General features: G+C 34.7%; 1 protein-coding gene across 1 annotated transcript in view; it reads right to left on the minus strand.

The window, feature by feature from the left end:
• Nucleotides 1-874: 874 nt before the first annotated feature.
• Nucleotides 875-23,336, minus strand: part of LOC143254488 (locomotion-related protein Hikaru genki-like) — a 50,030-nt gene continuing 27,568 nt past the window's right edge. The window contains exons 2-7 of the mRNA XM_076509662.1: nucleotides 22,367-22,526; nucleotides 20,204-20,352; nucleotides 18,528-18,704; nucleotides 11,181-11,357; nucleotides 5,702-5,872; nucleotides 875-1,587 (exon numbers count right to left, since the gene is read on the minus strand). Of these exons, the coding sequence (XP_076365777.1) occupies nucleotides 1,391-1,587; nucleotides 5,702-5,872; nucleotides 11,181-11,357; nucleotides 18,528-18,704; nucleotides 20,204-20,352; nucleotides 22,367-22,526 (1,031 nt within the window). The 3' untranslated portion in view covers nucleotides 875-1,390. The remainder of the gene's footprint in view (nucleotides 1,588-5,701; nucleotides 5,873-11,180; nucleotides 11,358-18,527; nucleotides 18,705-20,203; nucleotides 20,353-22,366; nucleotides 22,527-23,336) is intronic.

Raw genomic sequence — 23,336 nt, forward strand, 5'->3', positions numbered from 1 at the left:
CTTATAGCAAAGCCATATCGGGCTAGAGTCATAGTTAAACTAGGTTTAAGATATTGACTGATTACGAAGTACTATGAAGTAAACCTTAAAGATACAATTTAAACCATTTCTATAATATCACAAGGCAGGAATTGAAGAACAATTCATTAAAAGAAGTATTATGTATCTAAAAAAGAAAACAGTGAAACGCCTTGTTGATTGCGTCGATAAGCCATTCACACATAAACTTTCAAGGTGTACGATCCTAAGAATGCTGAAGAAATGTGGTCTGCGAGGAAGAGTGGCAACGGTAATGTCCTTAATGCACAAATAAAATATAACAAAGAGATTAGTATTTGCAAAAAGCAAACAAAAATGATGTATCTTGGTCTTTGGAACAAAAAACCCAAAGGGCTTTGGAGGCACGAATCACAATCTGAATTGTTTGGTTCCAAACGATGTGTAAAGGATCATGGAAGAGTCAATGACAGGTCGCAGAAGGAGTGCTTTCTTCCAATAATCATGCATGGAAGGAGACTCTGTGATAGTTGTGGATACAATATCTGCAAATAGTGTGAGACATTATCATAAATGACAACATCAAGGATCAACATAATACCACAGTAGTTTATAATCCCTCACTCTGGAAAGAAGCTGCTTGGGTATAATTTTATGTTTCAAGAATATATTTATTTGATGAACATTTAAAAAAAATGTAGAACATATTTTGTAAAGAAGGAAAACTTAGAGACTTGCTGTGTTCCATATTTAATAGTAGTACCACCTATAGTGAGAAAAGTCTTGATGTAGCGCTAAGAAAATATAAATAAACTATAAACTTTTCCACTTTTACATTTAATTAACGTAGAAATTAATTTGTATTAATTTGGTGAAAGAATAATTTCAACAACTACAAGGTAGTTTATATATCAGATAAGTAACTCTTGTTTGTAATGCTCATAAAATAACTAAGTTCTAATAAATTTGCAGAGTACTGTAACTTTATACTCTTATTTAAAGTTATCTTTAAGCAAGAAAAACAATGATATGCACGTCGGTTTATAGAAAACTTAAAAGGACATATATATCACTTACAAAGTAAATGTTGAGTAATAAGTAAAACACTGAACTTCACATATTGACAAAAAATTGGGAAATAACACTTAAAAAACAGTAAAAAAATGTAATTAGGCTATTTGATCTTAACTCCTGGTTATAATATTTTATATTAACACCTAATTAATTGTCTGGACAACAACTTTTTTTCACATGGCCACTAATAATCGAAACGGATCAAATTTGAAGTTATTCACAGCTTTATTTGACTGTAACTTGTTCGATCCTTCGAAAGCCGAGGAAAAATATTCTTTTAATTCCTCAAGGCAGTCAGTGGGGTCAAAAAACATATTGTTCATCTGTTGTGAGGACGACAATGAGGCAAGAGGCTTGACCAATGTCCTGAGGACGTGCAATGCAATCGCTTAAATCCAATTCGACGATAACCTTTGTTGCATGACACTACAATAACCTCTTCGATTCTGTAATAAAATTTTGTTGGCATGATGTATCCATTCGCTGGTTCACCTGGGAACTCGCATGCGGGTTTACCTTTTCAAAATAACAGAATATTAATATTATATTTGAGTAACTATACAGAACCCCCCTTTTAATATTAAGAGAGAGTTCAGTATTTTAAAGTCTGAGCTGTCATAAAAATAACGTATTGAATTTCACTCTGAAATACTTAAGATAAGGATAGATTGGTTCCTGAAATAACCAACATAAGGATAGATTAGTTCTTGAACCAATCAAGATAAGGCGAGATTAGTTTATTTTAATACATGTGTATATAAACACACATATTGAAGCAACATCGATAACATCTAAAGCCAGTAATTCACACATTTAACAAGCCGTTCCTAAAATTCTCTTAAATTAACTGTATTCACTACATCCTCATACGTTCCATGCTAAGGGCCAACAACCTTGTTAACTGTCTTAGTTGATGATGGCTCCCACTTTGCCAAAATGTTTACTTGTTTCCCGTAGTCTTATCACTCTCACCATTAAGTAGGAAAAAAGATAACGTATCAACACTCTCAGTTCCTCTTACAATTAGTAAACACCTTAATCAGATTTCCTTTAATTTTCTTTTGTCAACAGGAACCAATTTCAAAGATCTTAACTTATCATCGTATGACATAAGTATCACCCTAGTAGCCCTCTTCTGAACTCGTTCGAACAATTCAAAGTTCTTTCTAAGTAAAATGACTTTAAAAACCTATTTTATCATGCTTTTAAGAAAATTTTCTACCACCAGTCTAGGACTAATAGGTTTATACTCACACAAACAAAAAATCTGGAAATTAATTTTTAGTACAAAGATAGAATTTAATCGTGGCATCTCACAACCACTGATATAATGTAAATTTGTAATATTTTGTGTATATATAAAATACTGGTGGCTTGGAGATAAGTTTATAATGTTAAAATTAGGTTTTTTTTCCTTGCTTTGGGAATGTTACAGGTTGTTCATTGTGCAGCTTTGTGTTAGTCAACAACAAACACACTTGCTGGAGAGAGAATTTTGTGTGTGTATGGGCTACCAATAATAAAGGGTTATTAGTTTAGTCCACTGGTTATGGATTGTTTTTTATATTTAGAAAAAAAAAAAAATTGCGGTGTTATCTTCATAAAAATTTACAAATGTCATTTATGCTAACCTATTAATTTATTTGAAATAAAATATTAAAAAGTGAAAATTATTCCTACACCAGATGTTAATTTATGTTATGTTCGCCAATTGTCAATTAAAGGCTTTTAATTATTCTTCTTAACAGTATAAATATACACTCTTGTTGTTGTTATACTTAGGATTCTTCTGTAGTAGGTGTCTGTGAATGTTGGCGCTACATTCGGAAAAACGAACAATACTCAGTTCAGTTATTTTCAAAATAATATATGTACTGAGCGGCATTAAAAACGCAACAAATAATAAAATGAATTGTTTCGTACAGGTTGAGCAATAACGGTACAAACACGCCTGTGTTTTAATCATGAGTATTCTCTGAAAACAGTTCAGTAGTTCAGATCATTTTAATCATCGTGATCACGTGTCCGTATTTAAACCGGTAAAACTCAACCTTCCCTTGCTGTTGTACATAATGTGAGAGTATAGAAAAACTTTTGTATGCACTACACACTGTTCCTTTAGCCTATAAAATGCCGTGTTTTAAAAGTTTAATTTTATCACAAAGAAAGATGCCACGGCTGACACAATAAAGCAGAGATCAGGGGGTCGGGATGCTCATGACAGGGATGGCACCAGCCAGGGTCACGGCACACTTTGGGTGAACCTTCATGCACGACAATACACGTCCGCACACAGCAAGAGTGTGTACAAATTGTTTGAAAATGAGAGCACTGTGAATGTTCTGGACTGTCCTCCATCTTCGCCCGATATGAATCCCACTGAGCATCTCTGGGACATTATGGATCAGTGCATCCGTCATCGGGATACTACCCCCAGCTATCTCGCTGAACTACGTGCAGCACTTCTGGCTGAGTGGGACATCATTTCCCAGAGGCAGATTGACAGTCTGGTGACATCTATGTCACGCAGGATCCAGGCTTTTCTGGCGAATGAAGGACGTCGAAATCCTGATTAAACTGTTTGTGTGCAGTTTCTAATCAAATCTGAATATTATGTAGTGCAACGACATGATGATTTCATGACATGTACATTCAAAACTTACGTTTAACCTTGTGTATTAAAATTGTTTAACTGTATGCAGAGATGCCAAGCATTACGATTTGAGTGTAACCATTACGATTTTGGTGTATACATTACGACTATACGCTCATACAGACAAATATTACGACTTGTTGCAACTCCTAAATTATTATATATTGTATAGGCCTATATAATAAAGTGATAAATTGTTCCCCCAGGGCTTGAAAGGCGTGAAAAGAAAATTTCTGGTGAGATAAAATAAATTTTGATAATAAATAAAAGACATAGTCCAAATGGCTACTTGCGATAATCATGTTTGTGCTTGAAATAATAAAAATATTTGTATCTCCGACGTCTACCAATAGTTTGAGTGAGGTGCTTCTCCATACTGGGTACGTGGGGAATCCATAGTTACGTCATCAGTGCTTGTCAGCCAATCAGCGCTCGCGTAGATGGGTATTTCTCGTTTTCTAAGCGGCATAGAAACACCAATGTGATTGTTCAAAAGATGTAAAAGAAGAAGCCTCGTTCACCAGATTGTCTTGTTTCTAGCAAATCTAAAAGGAATAAAACTGTGAAAAGGCTCTCTGTCTACAATCATTACGCTCAGTGATTTGAAATAGTTGGCATCTCTGTAGTATGTATGTTGTTGCATTTTTAACGCCTCTCAGCATAATATATTCGGAACTGGTTAAAGGTACGTACAACACATTCCTTACACTAGAAATGATTATAAGAATATCATAAACACTATATATTTCTTTTCTTCCCATCCAAAGTTCAGTTAGGGCTATTGAATTGCTTCAGAATTTCAATTGAGCAGCTGAACTTTTCTCTCTTATTATCGCAAAACTGTTCGAGAACATTTCAGTTACGTTTCGTTGAGTTACTGTACTTCTGAAATCGTCTGCTCAATTTTTGTGTTTGGGCCTACTTTTCGCTTATAGGCCTACTTTCAAATAATCACCTACCTTTTGTCAAAGTCCCCACAGGCAGTTCAATCACTTTAGAACTCTCTTTGATGAAATAAATTCTTATTATTATCATTTTTTGTTGTCGTTAGTCTTACTCTAATGCATATCAACCGTTAGGCTTTCCTTCTCTGTTCAAATCTTTTTTAAGTGACTTTGTTTCTCGTTTACTTTGTCTGTTGTATCCCGCTCAACTCGTACTATGTATTCGTTTATTGTTAGATCGTCTGCTCGCTATATATTCTCGACATCAATAAATTTCAACTGGCATTCCATAACCTCGACATTAGTGAATTATAAACACAACGTACGACTCTAACCAAATTAGGTAACTGCACCTGTCATAACATTTAGTTTAAAATAATTGATCCTAACTCTCTTATTATGAACAAAACTAAAGAACATTAAAATATTTACTCACAAAATAAGTAAATTTATAATATTTATACTAAACAATTTTTTGTATTATGATTTCCTAATTTGTTGAAAAAACAATTAAGAACTGTATTACTGTATAACTGTATTCTGGATAGTTGTTTTTTCTTAAGTGTACAATATTTATAAAAAAAGAAACTAATATACTTGAAACAAGAAGGAGGTGATTGTCCCAATTTGATATTAACCTGAATATTAGAAAAGGATCCAGAAAACAGGGCTATTCCCACTTTAACCGAATGACTAGTTACTATACCTAAATTGATAAAATATTAAACGTTAAGTGAGGATTTATCATATTCTACTACGTTTAACAAAAATAAGATAGTTTTGAGTGAAAAAAACATTCCAGGAACGTACTTTCTCGAAGTGAGTTGTCTATTTTATGAACACTATAATCAGTTAACAAAATAATATTTTATCCATAACTCCTATAATGTAAAATACCATGTTCGAAATAGGCACAATAACTGTTTGACAATAATTTTCATACTATTAACAGAGAAAAGTCACAATGTTTGATTGTAGCTAGCCACAATATTAAATCTAGGCAATACAAAATAAGGCTTTTATTTGAACTCACATATTGGTGGTGGTCCAGACCACTCGCCTTCTTCATTACAAACAGCCAGTGGTTTACCTATAAGGACAAAACCTTGATGACAGATGTACGTTATCGTATCCCTCGTTAGGTAGCGCCCTGTATGTAAGACTCGACCATTTATGGGTGATAATGGAAGTGCACAAACTATAGCTGTCACAATAAAAAAAAAAATATATTACACAATACAATTATAAGTAAAACTAGAAAAATAATATTTTAATTAAAATTACAACTTAGAGTAACTTTCACTCACATTAACTTTTATTAAAACAAAAAGTGGTGTGGTTTTTGGCAACCATAAGTAGTTTGAGGAATAATTTATGTCATCGAAAAATTGCTATAAAATGTCGATTTTTAAATTCGTTCTTTACCATCTCGACCAAACTTTTACAAGTTAACACGTTAACCCGCAACGTGTATAAACAATTTTGAATATCTTTTTGCTTTCTAACACAAAAATTAAAAGACAGTAGCTCTTTTAAAAACACCAGTAACCGGTATTTTAATAGAACATTTCATTGTGCTTTTTAAAATAAACAAATAAACGCCAAGCTTACCATGTGAAAGAAATTTTTTATTGGAAGTAAACAGTTAATTTGAGAAGATTTGGTTTGCTTTGAATTTCATGCAAAGCTACACGAGGACTATTTGCACTAGCCGTCCATAATTTAGCAGTAAGAGATCAAAGGGAAAACAGACAGTCATCAACACCTACTGCCAACTTTACGGTTACTCTTTTTCCAACAAATAATGAAACTGATCGTCACATTATAACGCCATCAAGGCTTAAAGGGCGAGCATATTTGATGAAATAGGGATTTAAACTCCAGACTCGTTGGAGTGCAAGTTAAGCGTCTTAACCACTTGGCAATGAAATGTTCATTGATAAGACATTCTGCTGGTCGACTTTCCTCTTCTTTAGAAATTCATGCTAAGTGGAGGGTAAACAAGGACACCATAATTAATTTATAAATATTGAATAATTGAAGTTCTACGTAGTAAAGGCACACTAGCGTTCAGGTTATCTGAGGTCAGTTTTGTCTTCTTTTTGTTTTTGAGGTAGAATATTCATTTTTGATGATGTTTTATTATGCTCCTGGTTTTGTATATCCTGGTAGTTACAGCGCTTGAAAAACAAACTACGGTTCACAAAATCAAAACCTGTCACTGAAATGTTCGTCGTTTCAATCTTGAGAGTGTTATATAATCTGACTGTTTTGACAACTGGTTAAGAAAAGTCCAAGACTTGGTGGTGGGCAGAGTTGACTAGCTGTCTACTCTTTAGTATGTCACTTATAAATTAGGGTCAAGTAGCACAGGTAGCCCTTGAGTAGTTATATGTGAAGTTCAACAAGGAAGCAGTATTTTGGCGTTTTCTTAGAACCTCTGATGTTGCAGTAACAATACCTAGATTAATCAATAATGTTGAATTTAGAATTTAAGAATACATACTGTGTTTATTTTGTTATAATAAAGCACGTGTTTTTTTTTCTTGCCAGATAATTTCATTATGCTACTTGCTTGTCAAATAAGTCAGTATTATCTAAGAACTGTTACGTTATTAGTAAGAAATTAAACCTAGATCACGAAACACGAATGCCTGACACAAAATAGATTTTTACTATTAGTAGCTAATTGTTTGATGCAAAAAATTGCGAGTATATCAAAATAAACGAATATACAACCATAGCAGTGCAAAACAACTCTACAGAAGTCATCATTTTTAACTTGTCACTTCTTATCAGACAGGAACCTGTCTTTGCTCAACGATTGAGTTTGTTCATAAATCGAGGCAAACTCACACACTACACACACACACAGAAAACATTATCTTGCATAGTGGGTTTCCAGCACTGTTCATAACGAAACCATATGTTAGTCAGATATCAATAAAACAAATCATGATAACAGTTATCAAATAAGTTACGGACTATAAAAGTTTTGCTGAATTAATTACTATTAATTATATTGTAAAATATTTATTGTACTTATACAGTTACTTAAACTATTATATCAAATGTAATTTTCTGTTTATATGTATTCAACTTTGTTAACAACAACTTTCTATTTTTTCTATTGAACATTTATTTAATTTCCTGATATATTATCGATAATGCAGGACTGTGTCATATGTTTGTAAGTGTTTTCAACCTATGAAGATTCTTTAATGTTCACTTGTTATGGAAGAACAAACTTTTGAATCCTTTCAAGCTCGCATTTTCTGCCTCTTGTAATTTGGCGAAAAGAACACATTATAGGGTTAATACAAATGTATAACAGTTTTTTCCGGCAAAAACAACAACAATCTTTTTTATAATTGTTATCGCTTCAGGAAGTTAGCACTCCACCAATAACAAAAGTTTACTCAGAAGAACCGATAAGTAATAGGACTACAAAACAAAATAAACATCTCTATCAATCAGCACTTAGTGTTTTGGCTTCCCGTTTTCTACGTATATGACAAACAAATACATGGCTATTCAATGGTTATTAAAAAATAAGCCAAACAAGTGTACTACAAACGAAATGAAAAATAAAAATAATTGTTGTGTGAAGATTGAAACAATTGTCCGGAAAGAAATGTTGAATTTATGTTACATATGACTTGTGTTTAATTGTTGTCATTTTATCTTATGAATCTAAGATACTGAGAAGTCAACGTGAAGTTATAATTCATACTATGATGATAAATTATTGAGTTGTGTTTGTGAAGTGAAAAGTTACCATATGATTGTAGCTATTCTAATCAAACCAGCTCATTTAAAAGAGAGCTTATGGCCAAGTTTGGAGAACCAACAGAGATTGAACTAAATGTAGTGTTTATATTCCTTCTTATGGATCTATTGAAATGTTGAGTTTGAAATATTTTTGTTTGTTACATTCACATGTATAGTTTTAGTTTCACTGTCTTGTAATATTTTTTTGCTGGAAAATAAGGGTTAAAATTTAGTTTAAGTCTTTTATAACAACCGACTTAAGCTCTTGAATGAGAAACATATATAATAATAGATTCTTCCTTACGATACATCACACATGTTCTAATTTTATGCTAGTGCGATCTAGTATACCGTGCATGAAAAAATAAGAGTCAACTGGAAGTAATAGAACTCAGCTACTAAAAGACAAAACCATTGCTAGTTTGATTGGTTTGAATTTCGCGGAAAGCTACTCAAGTGCTATCTGCGCAAGCCGACCCTAATTTAGCAGTATAAGACTAGAGGGAAGTCAGCTAGTCATCACCACCCGCCACCAACTCTTGGGCTATTTTTTCACCAACGAATTGTGGATTGAACGTCACATTATAACACCCCCACAGCTGAAAGGGCGAACACGCTTGGGTGACGAACCCGCAACCCTCATATTAAGAGTCGAACGCCTTAACCCACCTGGCCATAAAAGTGAATTAAGAGGCGCTATTCAGAATATTTTTAAGAGTAGATTTTGTAATAATATTATAAACTAGGGTTACACTTTGTTTTGTGTAGCGTAGTTAATAAACAATAACGATTAAATCTTATAAAGTTAATTTGTTACCATTTCTTATTGCATTATGATATTATGAAGCGACCAGATACACTTTTGGTTAAATTATTACCAGTACTTAAGCATAATTAATACAATTAAGATGACAAGATAATGGAATAAGCTATGAAATATGGCAAGTTCCATTATTCTAAACACCAGCAGTGAAACATTTATTGAAGGTCTACTTATTGTGACTGTACACTAAATTTCTCGATTCCATGTAATGTTGTGGGTGAGTGTTTTATTCTGACTTTGTATAGTTTTACTAGAAAATTAGTTCAAAGCTCGTGGGAGAGGTTTGCAATAAATGAGCATCCAGGTTAAAAGTTGAATGAAAACTGATAGCACAATTTTATAACAAACAGTTTCATGTGTTTTTATCCTGTTTAGCAGAAAGTTACACAACGGGCTGTCCGTGCTCTGCCCACGAGGGAATCAAAACCTGACTTTTGATGTTATAAGCCATCAAATGTTATTTAGCATATCTTTTATCTATATTGACCCTTTTATGGAAATACGTACATTATACATTTTTATCTCGAAGAGTCCAAGCAGTGCATTTGTTAGTTTGCAAATCTACAATGGGTTATCTGGTATGTCTAATGTATAGAATTGATTGGTTTGGTTTGATTTGAATTTCGCGCAAAGCTACACGAGGACTATCTGCGCTAGCCGTCCCTTATTTAGCAGTGTAAGTCTAGAGGGAAGGCAGCTAGTCATCACCACCCACCACCAACTCTTGGGCTACTCTTTTACCAACAAATAGTAAAATTGACCACGCATTATAACACCCTCACGGCTGAAAGGGCGAGTATGTTTGGTGTGACAGGAATTCTAATCCGCGACCCTCGGATTACGAGTCGAGTGCTTTAACCATTTGGCCATGTCGGGCCATTTTCGTAGGGATTACATTGTCTTGTAATATTGCTTGAAGGAAAGGGAATACGTGTCGTTCTTTTGAGGCAGACCTTTTCGTTTTATAATTTTATATAAACTATTCGATGCTCTTACAAAGCTTTAACATAAATAAAGCTGAATTTTATGTTATTACTCCCATAAGAGGAATCAAGTTGCAGAAAATATACGATATATTAGTATACCCACCGAAGTATTAAAAGCAAGGGCCCTGCATGGCTAGGTTGTTTAGGCAATCTGAGGGTTACATGCTCGTCTTTTCAGCTATGAGGGAGTTATAATGTTACGCTTAATCCTACTATTCTTTGGTAAAAGAGTAGCCCACAGGTAGCGGTCGGTGGTGATTACTAGCTACTTTCCCTCTAGTCTTACAATGCTAAATTAGGGACGGCTAGCACAGATAGCTTTGCGCGAAATTAAAAACAAAAACTTCGAAAAACACTGTATTTTAAGTATCTCCGTAAAAATGAAAACCATGAAAAGCACAGATTTTAAGATAGTTGAATAAAACTATAGCTGAAAATAAACACCAGAAGCTTTAAGCACTATCAATACAATCGCAAACATGGAAAGAACTTTTTAAAATAGTTCACGACCCGGTATGGCCAGATGGTTAGGGCGCTTTACTCGTAACCTAGGATCGCGAGCCTGATTCCCAATCACACCAAACATGCTTGCCCTTTCAGTTGTAGGAGGTTTATCATTTGACGGTAAATCCCACTATTCTTTGGTAAAAAAGTAGCTCAAGAGTTGGCTGGCTGCTTTCCCTCTAGTCTCACACTACTAAATTAAGAACGGTTAGCACATATGACCCTCGTGTGGCTTTGCGTGAAATTCAAAAAACAAATATTAGTTCGCTTTTTCCTCAAGATATTGTTAGTACCTTGTAACACGTCTATTTAATTTCACGTTTTCGCATCCTGTTAATTTCAAATTTAAATACTTTTTTTTTGCTAATACTTGTTTTACTGACGTCATTTCTTTTTTCACACACGAGAGAAGGTATTCACCAACTTACCTTTACATACTGGTGGATCGTCAGACCAAGATTCATTTCTCAGACACTCAAGAAAAGACGCCCCCACAAGTCTATAGCTAGCTGGACAGGAGAAGTTGACTCTACTACCATATGTCCGTTTATGGGTGCTAAGAGTCATATGAGGGTTGTCCGGTGTTAGGCGTGGACACTGGATGGCTTCTCAGCACAACCAAAAAAATAAGTAAATATCAAAACAAACAAAATATATCGATTAGGTTAACAGGATAAGTAATTTATTATATCGATAAGGTTAACAAGATAAGTAATTTCTTTAAGATCGAAATAAATGTAAAGCAAATAGAATAAAATAAATAAAGTAAAGCAACAACCGAAACAACAACAACAACAATAGTGTGGATAGCTAAAATGAAAAAAGAAATTAATACTAAACTAAGTAAATAAAAAACATAAAACTTAATATCATATGTTTTATTTTGTTATAGGTTAGAAAAGATAATACTATATAAAGATTTGTTAGATATTCTCTGTAATTTATGTTTTACTTGCTTCACCCTAAGTGTTTTAATTTAGAATGAGGCTACTGTATATATAGCCCTTCCCCAATGGCATGTCTGTGGACCTACAACACTAAAAATCCTAGACTATCTAAAGGCCTGTGATGTTCAGCCACATATTGTCGGTTTTGTAAATGTCTTTATGTACTTTATTTGCAGGGTTGTACACTTTATATAAAAATATTTCTATCGCCCATGTTTCAAGCTCTTCCATTTTTAAAAGCTTTGTCAGAGGTGTTAACCGTGTTTCTAATTTACTAGTTGTATTCATTCCGGGCGATGAGGAGATGATAGACACACGCTCTGTTTTAACGATGTGAAGAACTCCGTCTTCCAAGCGGCACCGCTCGCGCTACCAAAGACTAATGTGGATTCTCAGGGATGTCGAGAAAACCCATTTGTAGAGAAATATATATGTAAAAACGGCTCGTTTGGGTTGAGAAAATATTTTACGTAGAGGAGCAAACAACGTTTCGACCTTCTTCGTAAAATATTTTCTCAACTCAAACGAGCCGTTTTTACATATATAATGTGGATTCTCCTACTCACTGCATTCATTTCTAAAATGTTCGCCCGCACTACTCGCGTCACGTGTGGTGCACCTCTAAAGATACAGTGAAAAATGCTTATAGCTTTGAGAAGGCTACGAAAACACAAGGAACTACTTTAAAACCTTCAGCAATGGAGTGATAGTATGAAACAAACAAAAAGAGCAGAATAATGTGAGAAAAATGAAAGAAAATGAACAGAAAGGCAGAAAAACAAAACGAATAATGTGGTTAATAAGTGAAAAAGAGGCATTTCGAAATATCACGTCAAAAATGTAACTAAAAACAACAATAATAGTCACTGGCGTATTAAAAGAACGAAACAGAAACTGATTGACTGAGTAAAGTAAAATGCAAGTAGGCTTCGCAAAATTGAAGAATATATATATATATATATACATATATGCACACAAAGAAAAAAGCAGAGGATACTATGAATGGTTATAGAGCGATTCTTCAAGACAGCAAAAAATGTGTTGAAAAACGCGTGAAAATAATGTTGGTTGGTAGTGAAGAAATATATTGAAGCCATCAATATGGGGTTCACAATATTCTAAGGAACTGCGACATTCTAAGATTGTAACGTATAGAAGGTGGTTGATGAATATGTTATTTCAGCACGAAGTAAAAATATTTACACATAAGGATAGCCACCATCACGGTACCTTTTACTTCAAATGTTTTAGTTAGTTTTATATACTTGGGTTTGTCGGGTCAAAGTTCAGTGTTTCTGAATTGTTGCAATTCGAAAGTTTTAAGAATATTTTTTTTTCTATTTTTCATGGATGCTATTGTACAAATGACATATTCGTTTAAATTTGCTTTTGATTGGCTTGCTCTGTTGTTAGGCTGTTTAATAGTAATGAGGCATTAAAGTTAAGAGACTCCAACACACTAAGAACTAGGTTTGCAGTTGATATCAGTAAACACGTGGATTAATGAGTTTTGAAATATCTATATATCAAGAGAATCGATTAAAAGATATTTCATTTCTAATTACGTGATTGTCACAGTATCATCTTATTCTCTTACTTTAAGATTTTACGTGATTGTTATTAAAGCGCTAATTTGCTTATCTTACTAAGTTTTGGCAATATAGTTCCTATGTTTATAATATTAAACGTAAACTATTTTCGTTAAATTAAAAGCTATACGTTATTGTGGTATTATCAATAAATAAATTTTAGTTGAGCAAAGCTGAAGCAAATTTATTCATCAAAATATATATACTCTTCAAAAAAAGAAACACAAAAGGCAAAATTTGAGACAAGTTGTTAACAAGTTTATTCAGGGTAGTTCTGTATGACATGTGTGAAACTTTGCACATTCACTGCTGAACATCCAAAGTCTGCAAAGGCGAAGTCCACGCTCACTAGTTGAAGTTTAACGTCACTCAACGTCAATAACGAGTATGCCCCCCGCGAGCATCAATAACTGCTTGGCATCTCCTGCCCATGGAAGCGATGAGATGACGAATCGCATCCTGTGGAATGGCTGTCCACTCAGCCTGCAAAGCTGCTGCAAGCTGAGGTAGAGTCTGCGGTTGAAGTTGTCGCCGTCGCAGATGTCGGTCCAACTCGTCCCAAAGATGTCCGATGGGGTTTAAATCTGGTAATCTGGAGGGCCAGGGAAGAACGTTGATGTTGTGGTGTCTCAAGAAGACAGTGGTGAGTCGGGCTGTGTGAAGACGGGCGTTGTCATGTTGAAAAACGTCGTTGACGTTCACCATGATGGGTTGCACATGGGGCTTAAGAATTTCGTCGACGTATCGTTGAGCCGTAAGATTCCCTCGAATGTGCAAAAGGTCTGTTCTGGCATTGTAGGCGATGGCAGTTCACATCATGACGCTGCCACCACCAAATCTGTCAACTTCCTGCACACAGTTTGCTGCAAAATATTCACCTCGGTGACGGTAAACACGGGTCCTTCCATCCTGCCTACGAAGCATGAAACGTGATTCATCGCTGAACCAAACATGCCTCCATCGTCGATGAGGCCATACCCGATGTGCCCGAGTCCATTGCAGCCGTGCTTGACGATGTTGCTGGGTGAGGATGACGCCTCTGGCTGATCGTCGAAGTCAGATTCCTGCATCTCGTAGACGGTTGCGTACGGTTTGATCGGAAGCCCTGGTATGGTTGAGGCCAGTAGACGTCGCAGTGGTGGTTCTATCCCGAAGGTGACGTAACCGGATGTAGTGATCTTGTGCAGGCGTGGTCACACGAGGTCTGCCAGATCGTGGACAGTCACGAGTTGATCCATGTTGTTGGTGACGATTCCATAGCCTTGTGATGGTGCTTGGGCGGACATTCACAGCTCTGGCAACATCTGATCGAGATTCGCCTGCTTCCAAGCGACCAATGGCGTTGTTGCGTTGTGCTTCTGTCAGTCTTGGCGTAACTGTATTGCGTGTCGGTGGCTTAAAACTGTAGGTATGGAAACAGAGAACCCGTCACTTTTATAGGGATTTTGCACATGTTGCACTTGCAGAACATGCAGATCTTTCAAACAAATTTATTGGACACGCATGCGTTTTGGCGAAAAATCCGATGTTTTCCTCCGTTTTTAAAGTGCACAACTTTTATTGTCATTTTGGTCTGACAATCAGTGCCTTAACGCGTATAACATCACATACTTTGAGCTTGTAACGTTATTACATATATTTCTCTTTAAAATCAAAAAATATCTTTTTTGCGTTTCTTTTTTTTTTGAAGAGCATATAAACATAATGTGTTTACTTACTGTACTTGAAAAGTTCTTCATTTGTATGTGGCCCAGCATGGCCAGGTGTTTAAGGCATTCGACACGTTATTTGAGGGTCGCGGGTTTGAATCCCCCTAATACTGAACATGCTCACCCTTTCAGCCGTGGGGGCGTTACAAGGTTTCAGCGAATCCCAATTATTCGTTGGTAAAAGAGAACCTCAAGAGTTGGTGATGGGTGGTGATGACTAGCTGCCTTTCCTCTAGTCTTGCGCTGCTAAATTAGGGACAATTAGCGGAGATAGTCCTTGTGTAGATTTGCGCGAAATCCAAAACAAACCATTCTTACGTAACTTGTGTTAATATACGTATTTAAAGAAACGGTGACATCGTAGAAATTAATTAATTCATTTATTTGGTTTAACAGACACAAAATTTATAAACATGTTTTTCCTATCAACTACTTAGATTGTGGACTTTGATGAAAAATAAATAGAAAGCCCAGCACAATAGCCCACAATAGACTAGGTCTAATACTTCTTTTTTTCACAAAATGTTTAGCGATACCAAAAAAAAACCCACAAAAAGCACAACGTAATTATTACTTGTACACATGCGTAGTTAAACTGAATAATTGAGCTTCTTAAAGTGTTGAAATATTAGAGAAATATGACACATAATTATAAAATCACGCTGCTAATAGTTTTTGGTTGTTTCCAGTCTGATACTCTCATGTAGACGCCATACTTTTCAGTCTTTTACCGCAGGCGCCTTTCTAATAAATGTAGATAATTATTCACACATGAGTAACTTTTTCGCGATAAATTTTAAAGTTAATTTCAAGTTGTTTCCAGCTTAGTACTTCTTCAAGAATACAATATCGAAAGTTTCCATACCAAGTATATTTATAAATATAAATGTGTGTTTCTTAGTGAACTTATATAACTTTGCTTAGTTTTGCTCTAAGCTACTCAGTAGTGCTTGTTGTATTTCTAATTTTGAAGTAGTTGCCTAGAGTTAAGTCAGCCTCTCAACGCCATCTATCGCCAACTCTTGGACTACTTTTTATCAACAAACAGAAGGATTAACAATTACATTACAATGACACCAAAACTGAAAAGGCGAATATATTATAAATTTTGATTCCACAACCCTTCTTTATTGTAAATCAAACGTTCTACCTATCACACACAAAACGAACAAATTAAATAGAAGTTTTACAGAATAGAGTAAAAATATCATTTCGATAATAAAACTAATTTTGTTTTATATGAACACTTATTAAGTTACATTAATACTAAGTAACGACAAATACTGCTGATCTTGAAAACTAAAGGAAAGGAAAAATCCGTGTTTGTTACGCTTATTAGGCTATGACACTGAGTCACAACATCCATAGTATTATACATTAAGCACCTATTAGTATAGTAACTACCTTTAAATTACTTAATATAAGGCTAGGCCTAGACTACATTTGGGTAAACCATGCTAATAGGACTTTAAAATACAGTAAATAATATATATATACATATATATCTATTTTCACTGAGGTTTATACAACTTTGCAGTAAGGATTCTCAGTCGTTTCTAATGTTTCATCTTTCTTAAAATGATATTAATTAGTAGTAACCCCTTAAATTGTCATCGTTTTCCACATTTATGCTCATATCTAGATAATATTAAGGCGAGGGACCACTCGCTGTCTATACTGCCATGATGAAACAAAGGTTGTGACTTGGTTTTAAAATATATTTTTACAAGGGTTGAAGTTGCTGAATGTTTAAAATAATTCATATATGTGATGACGAGAAACCTAACTGAAGTAAAAAATGTTTTCTGAAGATGGCTGGTATGGGTATTAAAAATTTTAATAAAATAAAGTACAGAACAACATTTCGACCTTCTTAGGTTATCTTCAGGTTAACGCAGACAGTTTGAAACTGACCGTTACTGGGCACATGTCACGAGCACGAGAGTGTTAATGGGAACGAGATTGTGGGAGCGTTGCAGTTATATATTAGGTTATTAATTAGTTTAAGTATAAAAGTGTTCTTTTATGTTGGTTTAATTTTAGTTTGAGTTCTTGTATAAATTGGACTTCTTTTGTTTTGCATTTGTTTCCCAACTGAGTATGTTGGTGTTTTCTGTGTTTATGTTCTGTTTATTTGATTTTCAGTGTTCAAAAACGTGTGAAGATTTTTTCTTGTGCTCCTCGAATCTGGTTTCCACTTTTCGGATTGCTTCTGCGATATAGAAGTCGTCGCAGTTGTTGCATTGTATTTTATAAATAATGGTGGTGTTATGTTTATTTGTTTTGAGTTTTCGCCCAATGCTACACGAGGGATGTCTGCGCTAGCTGTATCTAATTTAGAAGTGCAAGAACAGAGGGAAGGCAGCTAGTAATCATCACCTACCGCGAACTCTTGGGCTACGCTTTTACTAATGAATCGTAGGATTAATCGTAATATTATAACACCTCCACAGCTGAAAGGACGAGCATGTTTTGGTGTGACATGGATTCGAGTTCGCGACCATCAGATTACGAGTCGAGTGCCCTAACCACCTGGCCATCCCAGGCCACTAGTGTTATGTTTGTCAGTGTAGTTTTTGCTTAGTAACAGGGCCGTCGAGAGCCATTACGGGCCCCAGGGCAGCAAGCATTAAGCCCCCCCCACACACACACAAGTAGCAAGGCATTATATATAGGCTTTCCTCCCGGGCCCCGGGGCACTGGCTTTCTTAACCCTCTTCTCGTCGGGCCTGCTTAGTAAGTAGGGAAACAAATGCAAACAAAGGCAAAAAAAAAATAATCAAAAAGCCCATTTGTACAAGAACCTGAACGAAAATTGAATCAACATAAAGGAACACCGTAATACTTATATTAATTAATTAATAACCTAATATCTAACTGCAACGCCCCCTTCAATCTCGTTCCCGTTTACTCTCGTGTCCATGAGACATGTGGCCAATAACGGCCAGTTGCAAACTGCCTGTGCTTACCTGAAGATAACCTAAGAAAGTCGAAGTGTTGTGTTGTACTTTATTTTATTAATTAAAGTTTTTAATATCCATACCAGCCGTCTTTATAATACGTTTTAAATTTATATTCGAATAAGACTACATTAATTTCTGTCATTTGTCATCGATGTCCTCAGGTGTGTTCCACATGGGTACAAATTATTTTATACTCAAGATATGTCAAAACATTGGTACTATGTGCATCTATTCATAACATTTCTAGGATTAAACAAGACTGGATATAATTTAACATTTGTTACTGAGTTGACACGTTTCACCTTTTATTCTAGCTGCATATAAGAAATGCCAAGTAGAGTTATGAAACGTCATTTGTGTATAGTTTGTGTGATCTAGTGGTTAGCAAGTTCGGATTATGGATCCTATGGTTCGTGGTTCGCTCACCGATCTACACTTGGGTGTTCAGTGATAAAGCAAATAAGTTAATTATTTGTATTTTGCAACTCAACACACATCGTTTTGATGAAATACCCTAAACATAAGCGTCTAATAGAATCTGAAATTATTTACTATTAGGTTACTTACTTTCACACCTAGGAGGATCAGCTGACCATCTACCCGAAGTTGTGCAAGTGATATCTTTGAAACCAACCAGCTTGAAGCCTTCCATACATGCAAAGTGAGCTTTACTGTGTAACTTGTTCCCTTCAACTGCCATTACGCGGTTGTGGTCTACAGACTGAATAGTTGGGCATTCCACATCTATCAGAACATTTTAAAAACATCAACAAAACTGTGATTTGCTGACTTTATTATGACATTGATTATTTTAGATGTCAAAATAAAGAAAAATTAGACAATGTTGATGATATTGTTAGATATTTCATATTAAACAGTTTCATAAGTAATAAAACTGTAACGAGTATGTCCTTATAAACTGTATTCACTGGTTACGTTTTTAAATTGTGATAAGGTTTTAGCCTAATGAGTGTAACTGTTAACATTAATGAAATATTTTCGAAGATTGTTTTTTTTAATATCTCGCAAAGCTACACGAGGGCTATCTGCGCTCGCCGTTCAAAATGTTGCAGTGTAAGATTAGAGGGAAGGCAACTAGTCATCACCACCCACCGCCAACTCTTGGGCTACTCTTTTACCAACGAATAGTGGGATTGATCGTCACATTATAACGCCCTCACGGCTGAAAAGGCGAGCGTGATTTGTGCGACGGGGATTCGAATTCACGACCCACAGATTACGAGTCGAACTCCTTAACCCACCTGGCCATGCTGGGCCGTATTTTGGAAGATGAAAATGGTAACAGTAAAAAAACATATTTTAATAAAAATGTATAAAAAAGTTTAACCCGAAAAGAAATTGGAACTTTGTCAATTAAATCTTTCTTTTTTAATATATATTTTTAATTTATGGCAAAGTTAGTAAAGCTATGTGCTACAGACTTTGATTTTAACCTACTGAACACGAATAATGCAACGAATTAGTAACACCACACACTAGTCATCTACGTTAAGTTAACGAATGCTACCATTATAAGATACCAAAAGTAAAGAGAATATTTAGTGGTGTCGCGCAGATTCGAACTCAGTTCACTAGCTCCAAACTGCAGCGCTCTGGTTTAAAAATAGAATCACTGTAGCTAGTGAGAGTGTAATAAAACTTTGCAGTTATTGGTCACGACACAAACAATATACAATAAATAAACGTGCAGGTATTTTTCTATGAAACAAAACTTGTAGCCGTTAAATATGTCACAAACAAAAACGTTAGAGGAGTCGAGATATATAGTAATATGATATTTCGCTTTCGACTTTCTAAAACTGCTAGGTTTTAATTTTTAGAAATTTGAAACTACTGAATATTCGTTCTCGATGCTCATACTGCATTAATTTGGATCTTAGTAACATACACAATAAATAATGTGTACAGTAAGAAAGATTAGGATAAATGTTTGGATAAATGACACTAGGTTTTAGTTCAAAAGTGAGCACATTCTAAAAGCATAGTTTGGTTAATTTGAAACACTTTTCTTAATCTTCATAAATTAAAATAGTATTTGTAGAATATTTTCAAGGGAATTACTCTGAAATTTGAAAAAAATATTATATTTTATAAAAAAAACCGCGCTAACCATCGAAAAAAACAAAGTAATAATCACTTCAAGAAAAAATATGACAAGTTACCAAAGTGGTCATCATATTGTTTGGTTTGTTTGTTTGTGTGTTTATTGATGAATAACCAACCTTTCACTAAAATGTGAATTTCTTTCCGTTTTCCTCTAGGTGTGGTGCAGCTGTAGACACCAGTGTCTTCTTCCTTAGCATTATAGATTGAAAGTCTGTATTTCCAGCTTCTTTCATCAGCCAATATGGACCACCCGCAGGGATATTGTCTAGAAGTATTGAGCACTGTTCATGTGTAAATAACTTTTTTTTTTTAAATTTAAAATGCGAACTATGTTTTGGTGTAAGCTTTATAAATGTAAAAAAAAAAATTAAGCCTTTTAAGTGTTTCAGCTAACTTTTATCAGCGGCTTATGCTTCATGCTGAGTTTATAAATTCTACTGACATGTCTAATTGAACTCCTTTCTAGCTTCCAGCTACCATTCTGCTTTGTCTGACAATGTGGTAATGATTTACTTTTGTGAGTTTCAGAGGTTTAATATGAAATTATTATTGAACGAGTTTCATTTTCAACAACCTGACAAACTAAGTAGATCAGATATTGTAAAAAATACATAAATTTTGGACTTAAAATAGTTCTGATATGTTTAGCTTCTCTTGGTGTTCACTTATTTGAATTAATAGCTCTGTAGTATGTTATAATTAAGACACTTTGAGATGAGCTTTTGTTTCGGATATTCGCGCAGACCTACTTCAAAAGCCACCCTTAATTTTGAACTGATAGACTGGTGGAAAGGCAGTTAGACAACAGCTTATATGCATATCCCAATACTCAGAGAAAACAATCCATCTCCAAAGAGCATTAATCTGTTAAAAGATAAAAGTTTCATGTAGCAAGTTCATTCATTTGTTATCCTTACGGATATTCAGCGTATGTACGATAGGTTCTCAGAGAACAAATGTAATTATATTTTTATAGGCCAACCATAACAACTCACAAACAATAAACGTACACGTAAAATGTTCAGAACGTTGACAACTAGATGCAATCTATCAATCTAGTTTCTGTTAAGATATACATATTTCCTCATTTTTTATGAGATTCATTGTATGAAATCGATATATAGGCACCGTGTTATGCATCTAGTTGCAAACAGTTGCTTTAAAGACCATGAACATACGTAAAGCAATAAACACTAGTTTACGACAATATGCAAAACAGAGAAAGACTGTTTAATTGTGGTTCTCAATTGCGGTTGCTCCATGAAGGGTAGTATGGTAACATTGTAACATATTACAGTTGAATACCTTCTAGCAGTGGACGGATTTCGATCCATTAATACATTTAATCATAATTTACTCTTACTTAGTTATAGGAAGAAAAAAAGTTTTTCTTCCCAACATGTTTGTGTTTTGACTCAGGTTAAGGTTTCGTCGATTGTATAATATTATTATATCACTTATATATATCAATAAATTAGTTGTAGTAGAAGATTTCCACAAATAAAAAAAACTTTGTTTAACCTGATATTTGGAGTAATGTGAGTTGGCCATGGGCTATCTGTTTTCTGCCCATCGCTGTAATCGAAGCCAGATTTTTAGCGTTATAAGAGCAATAAGACCAAGAAATTTTGAAGTCGAAAGTTTTTGTTTTAAGTATTCTCAATTTATATGTAGTAAAACTCATTATTTACCCAAAATAATGTTTAAAACATGTCAACTTAAAATAAACCTCATGCATATATAGGGTTAATAATACTGGTCTTACTTATTACAGATTAGAAAATGTACGGTAAATTTGCAAATAACAGTAACTCCAGTTTACTTCGTGCTATTTTGGTTGTGCAGGAAAACTTGCACGATTACATATATAAAATGAAGTATTTCAATTTGTATATTTTCCCCAGAGGATCAGCTCGTCATGGAAGATGTCTGCAGACGTACAGTGGTAACAATGATCAATAATGAAACATGCATGTGCTAATCTGATTCGGTCATTAATCAGCCTGAAAACACAGTGTAGTACTACAGAAGGAAGATTATTTTACAGTAATCATCTTTACAGAGACTCTTTCATTAAAATTATTCTTCCTGTGTAAGATAGTTGGCGCTATCATTCCATTTGGTTCATCACGAATACATTGATTTATATAAAATTATATTAATTATAATTTTGTTTTTAAATATTATTTTAATGGGCAAGGGACTTGCTGTGACGTTGTGGCATGCTTTGTATTATTAGATAATGAAAGAGTTATTTAAGATTTATAATACTGACTTACCTTGATGTGGATGACCATGTCCACTCAGGATCGCCATGTTCTCGCTGGAACAGACAATTCAAATGGACAACACTCCCTGGCAAAATTACTACTTCTCCATCTTTATTAACGTCGGCATAACCGTTTGCAACGTTGTAGGTTATTGTTGGTGGGGTTCGTTCTTTTCATCAGAAACAGTAGGAATATGAATATTATACATTTTTTAAATACCACTGGAATAAAATAAGTGTTTAAATATATCGCATAGCTACTCAAGAGTTTAATTGTTACTTAACTATCTAGATGCTTGTATTCTTCGTTATTTGTAGCATATCATTTCCACTTCCTCCCTACTTGTCATTTCGTGCCTTTGTTCGTTCTACTTTTATATTTAGTTGTGGTAGTCTTTTCTTGTTAGTTCTCTGTAGTTTACTTTGTATTGTTTTATATATTACAAAATGAGGTACCCGTTCTTTGTACGGGTTATGAACGTAGAATAATGTGGAATGGAAACTGTGATAAATAACTCCTTTGTTTGTTTGTTTTTGAATTTCGAGCAAAGCTACTCGAGGGCTACCTGCGCTACCCGTCCCTAATTTAGCAGTGTAAGACTAGAGGGAAGGCAGCTAGTCATCACCACCCACCGCCAACTCTTGAGCTACTTTTTTACCAGCAAATAGTGGGATTGACCGTCACATTATAACGCCCCCACGGCTGAAAGGGCGAGCATGTTTGGTGCGACCGAGATTCGAACTCGCGACCCTCGGGTTACGAGTCGAACGCCTTAACCCACCTGGCCATGCCGGGCCTGTGATAAATGACAAAACATTGCTGACTTTCACACAATTTATTTATAACATAAAATATGTATTATCATCTCACCAAAAGTTTTGTATATTTTAATAATTCAATATATTTATACTTAAAACATGGTATACATCGTGTAATGGTCAGGATGAGGTTGTGGAAAGAGGTAGCGGACAAAATTGTG

Source organism: Tachypleus tridentatus, chromosome 6 (assembly GCF_004210375.1).
Source record: "Tachypleus tridentatus isolate NWPU-2018 chromosome 6, ASM421037v1, whole genome shotgun sequence".
Lineage (NCBI taxonomy): Eukaryota > Metazoa > Arthropoda > Merostomata > Xiphosura > Limulidae > Tachypleus > Tachypleus tridentatus.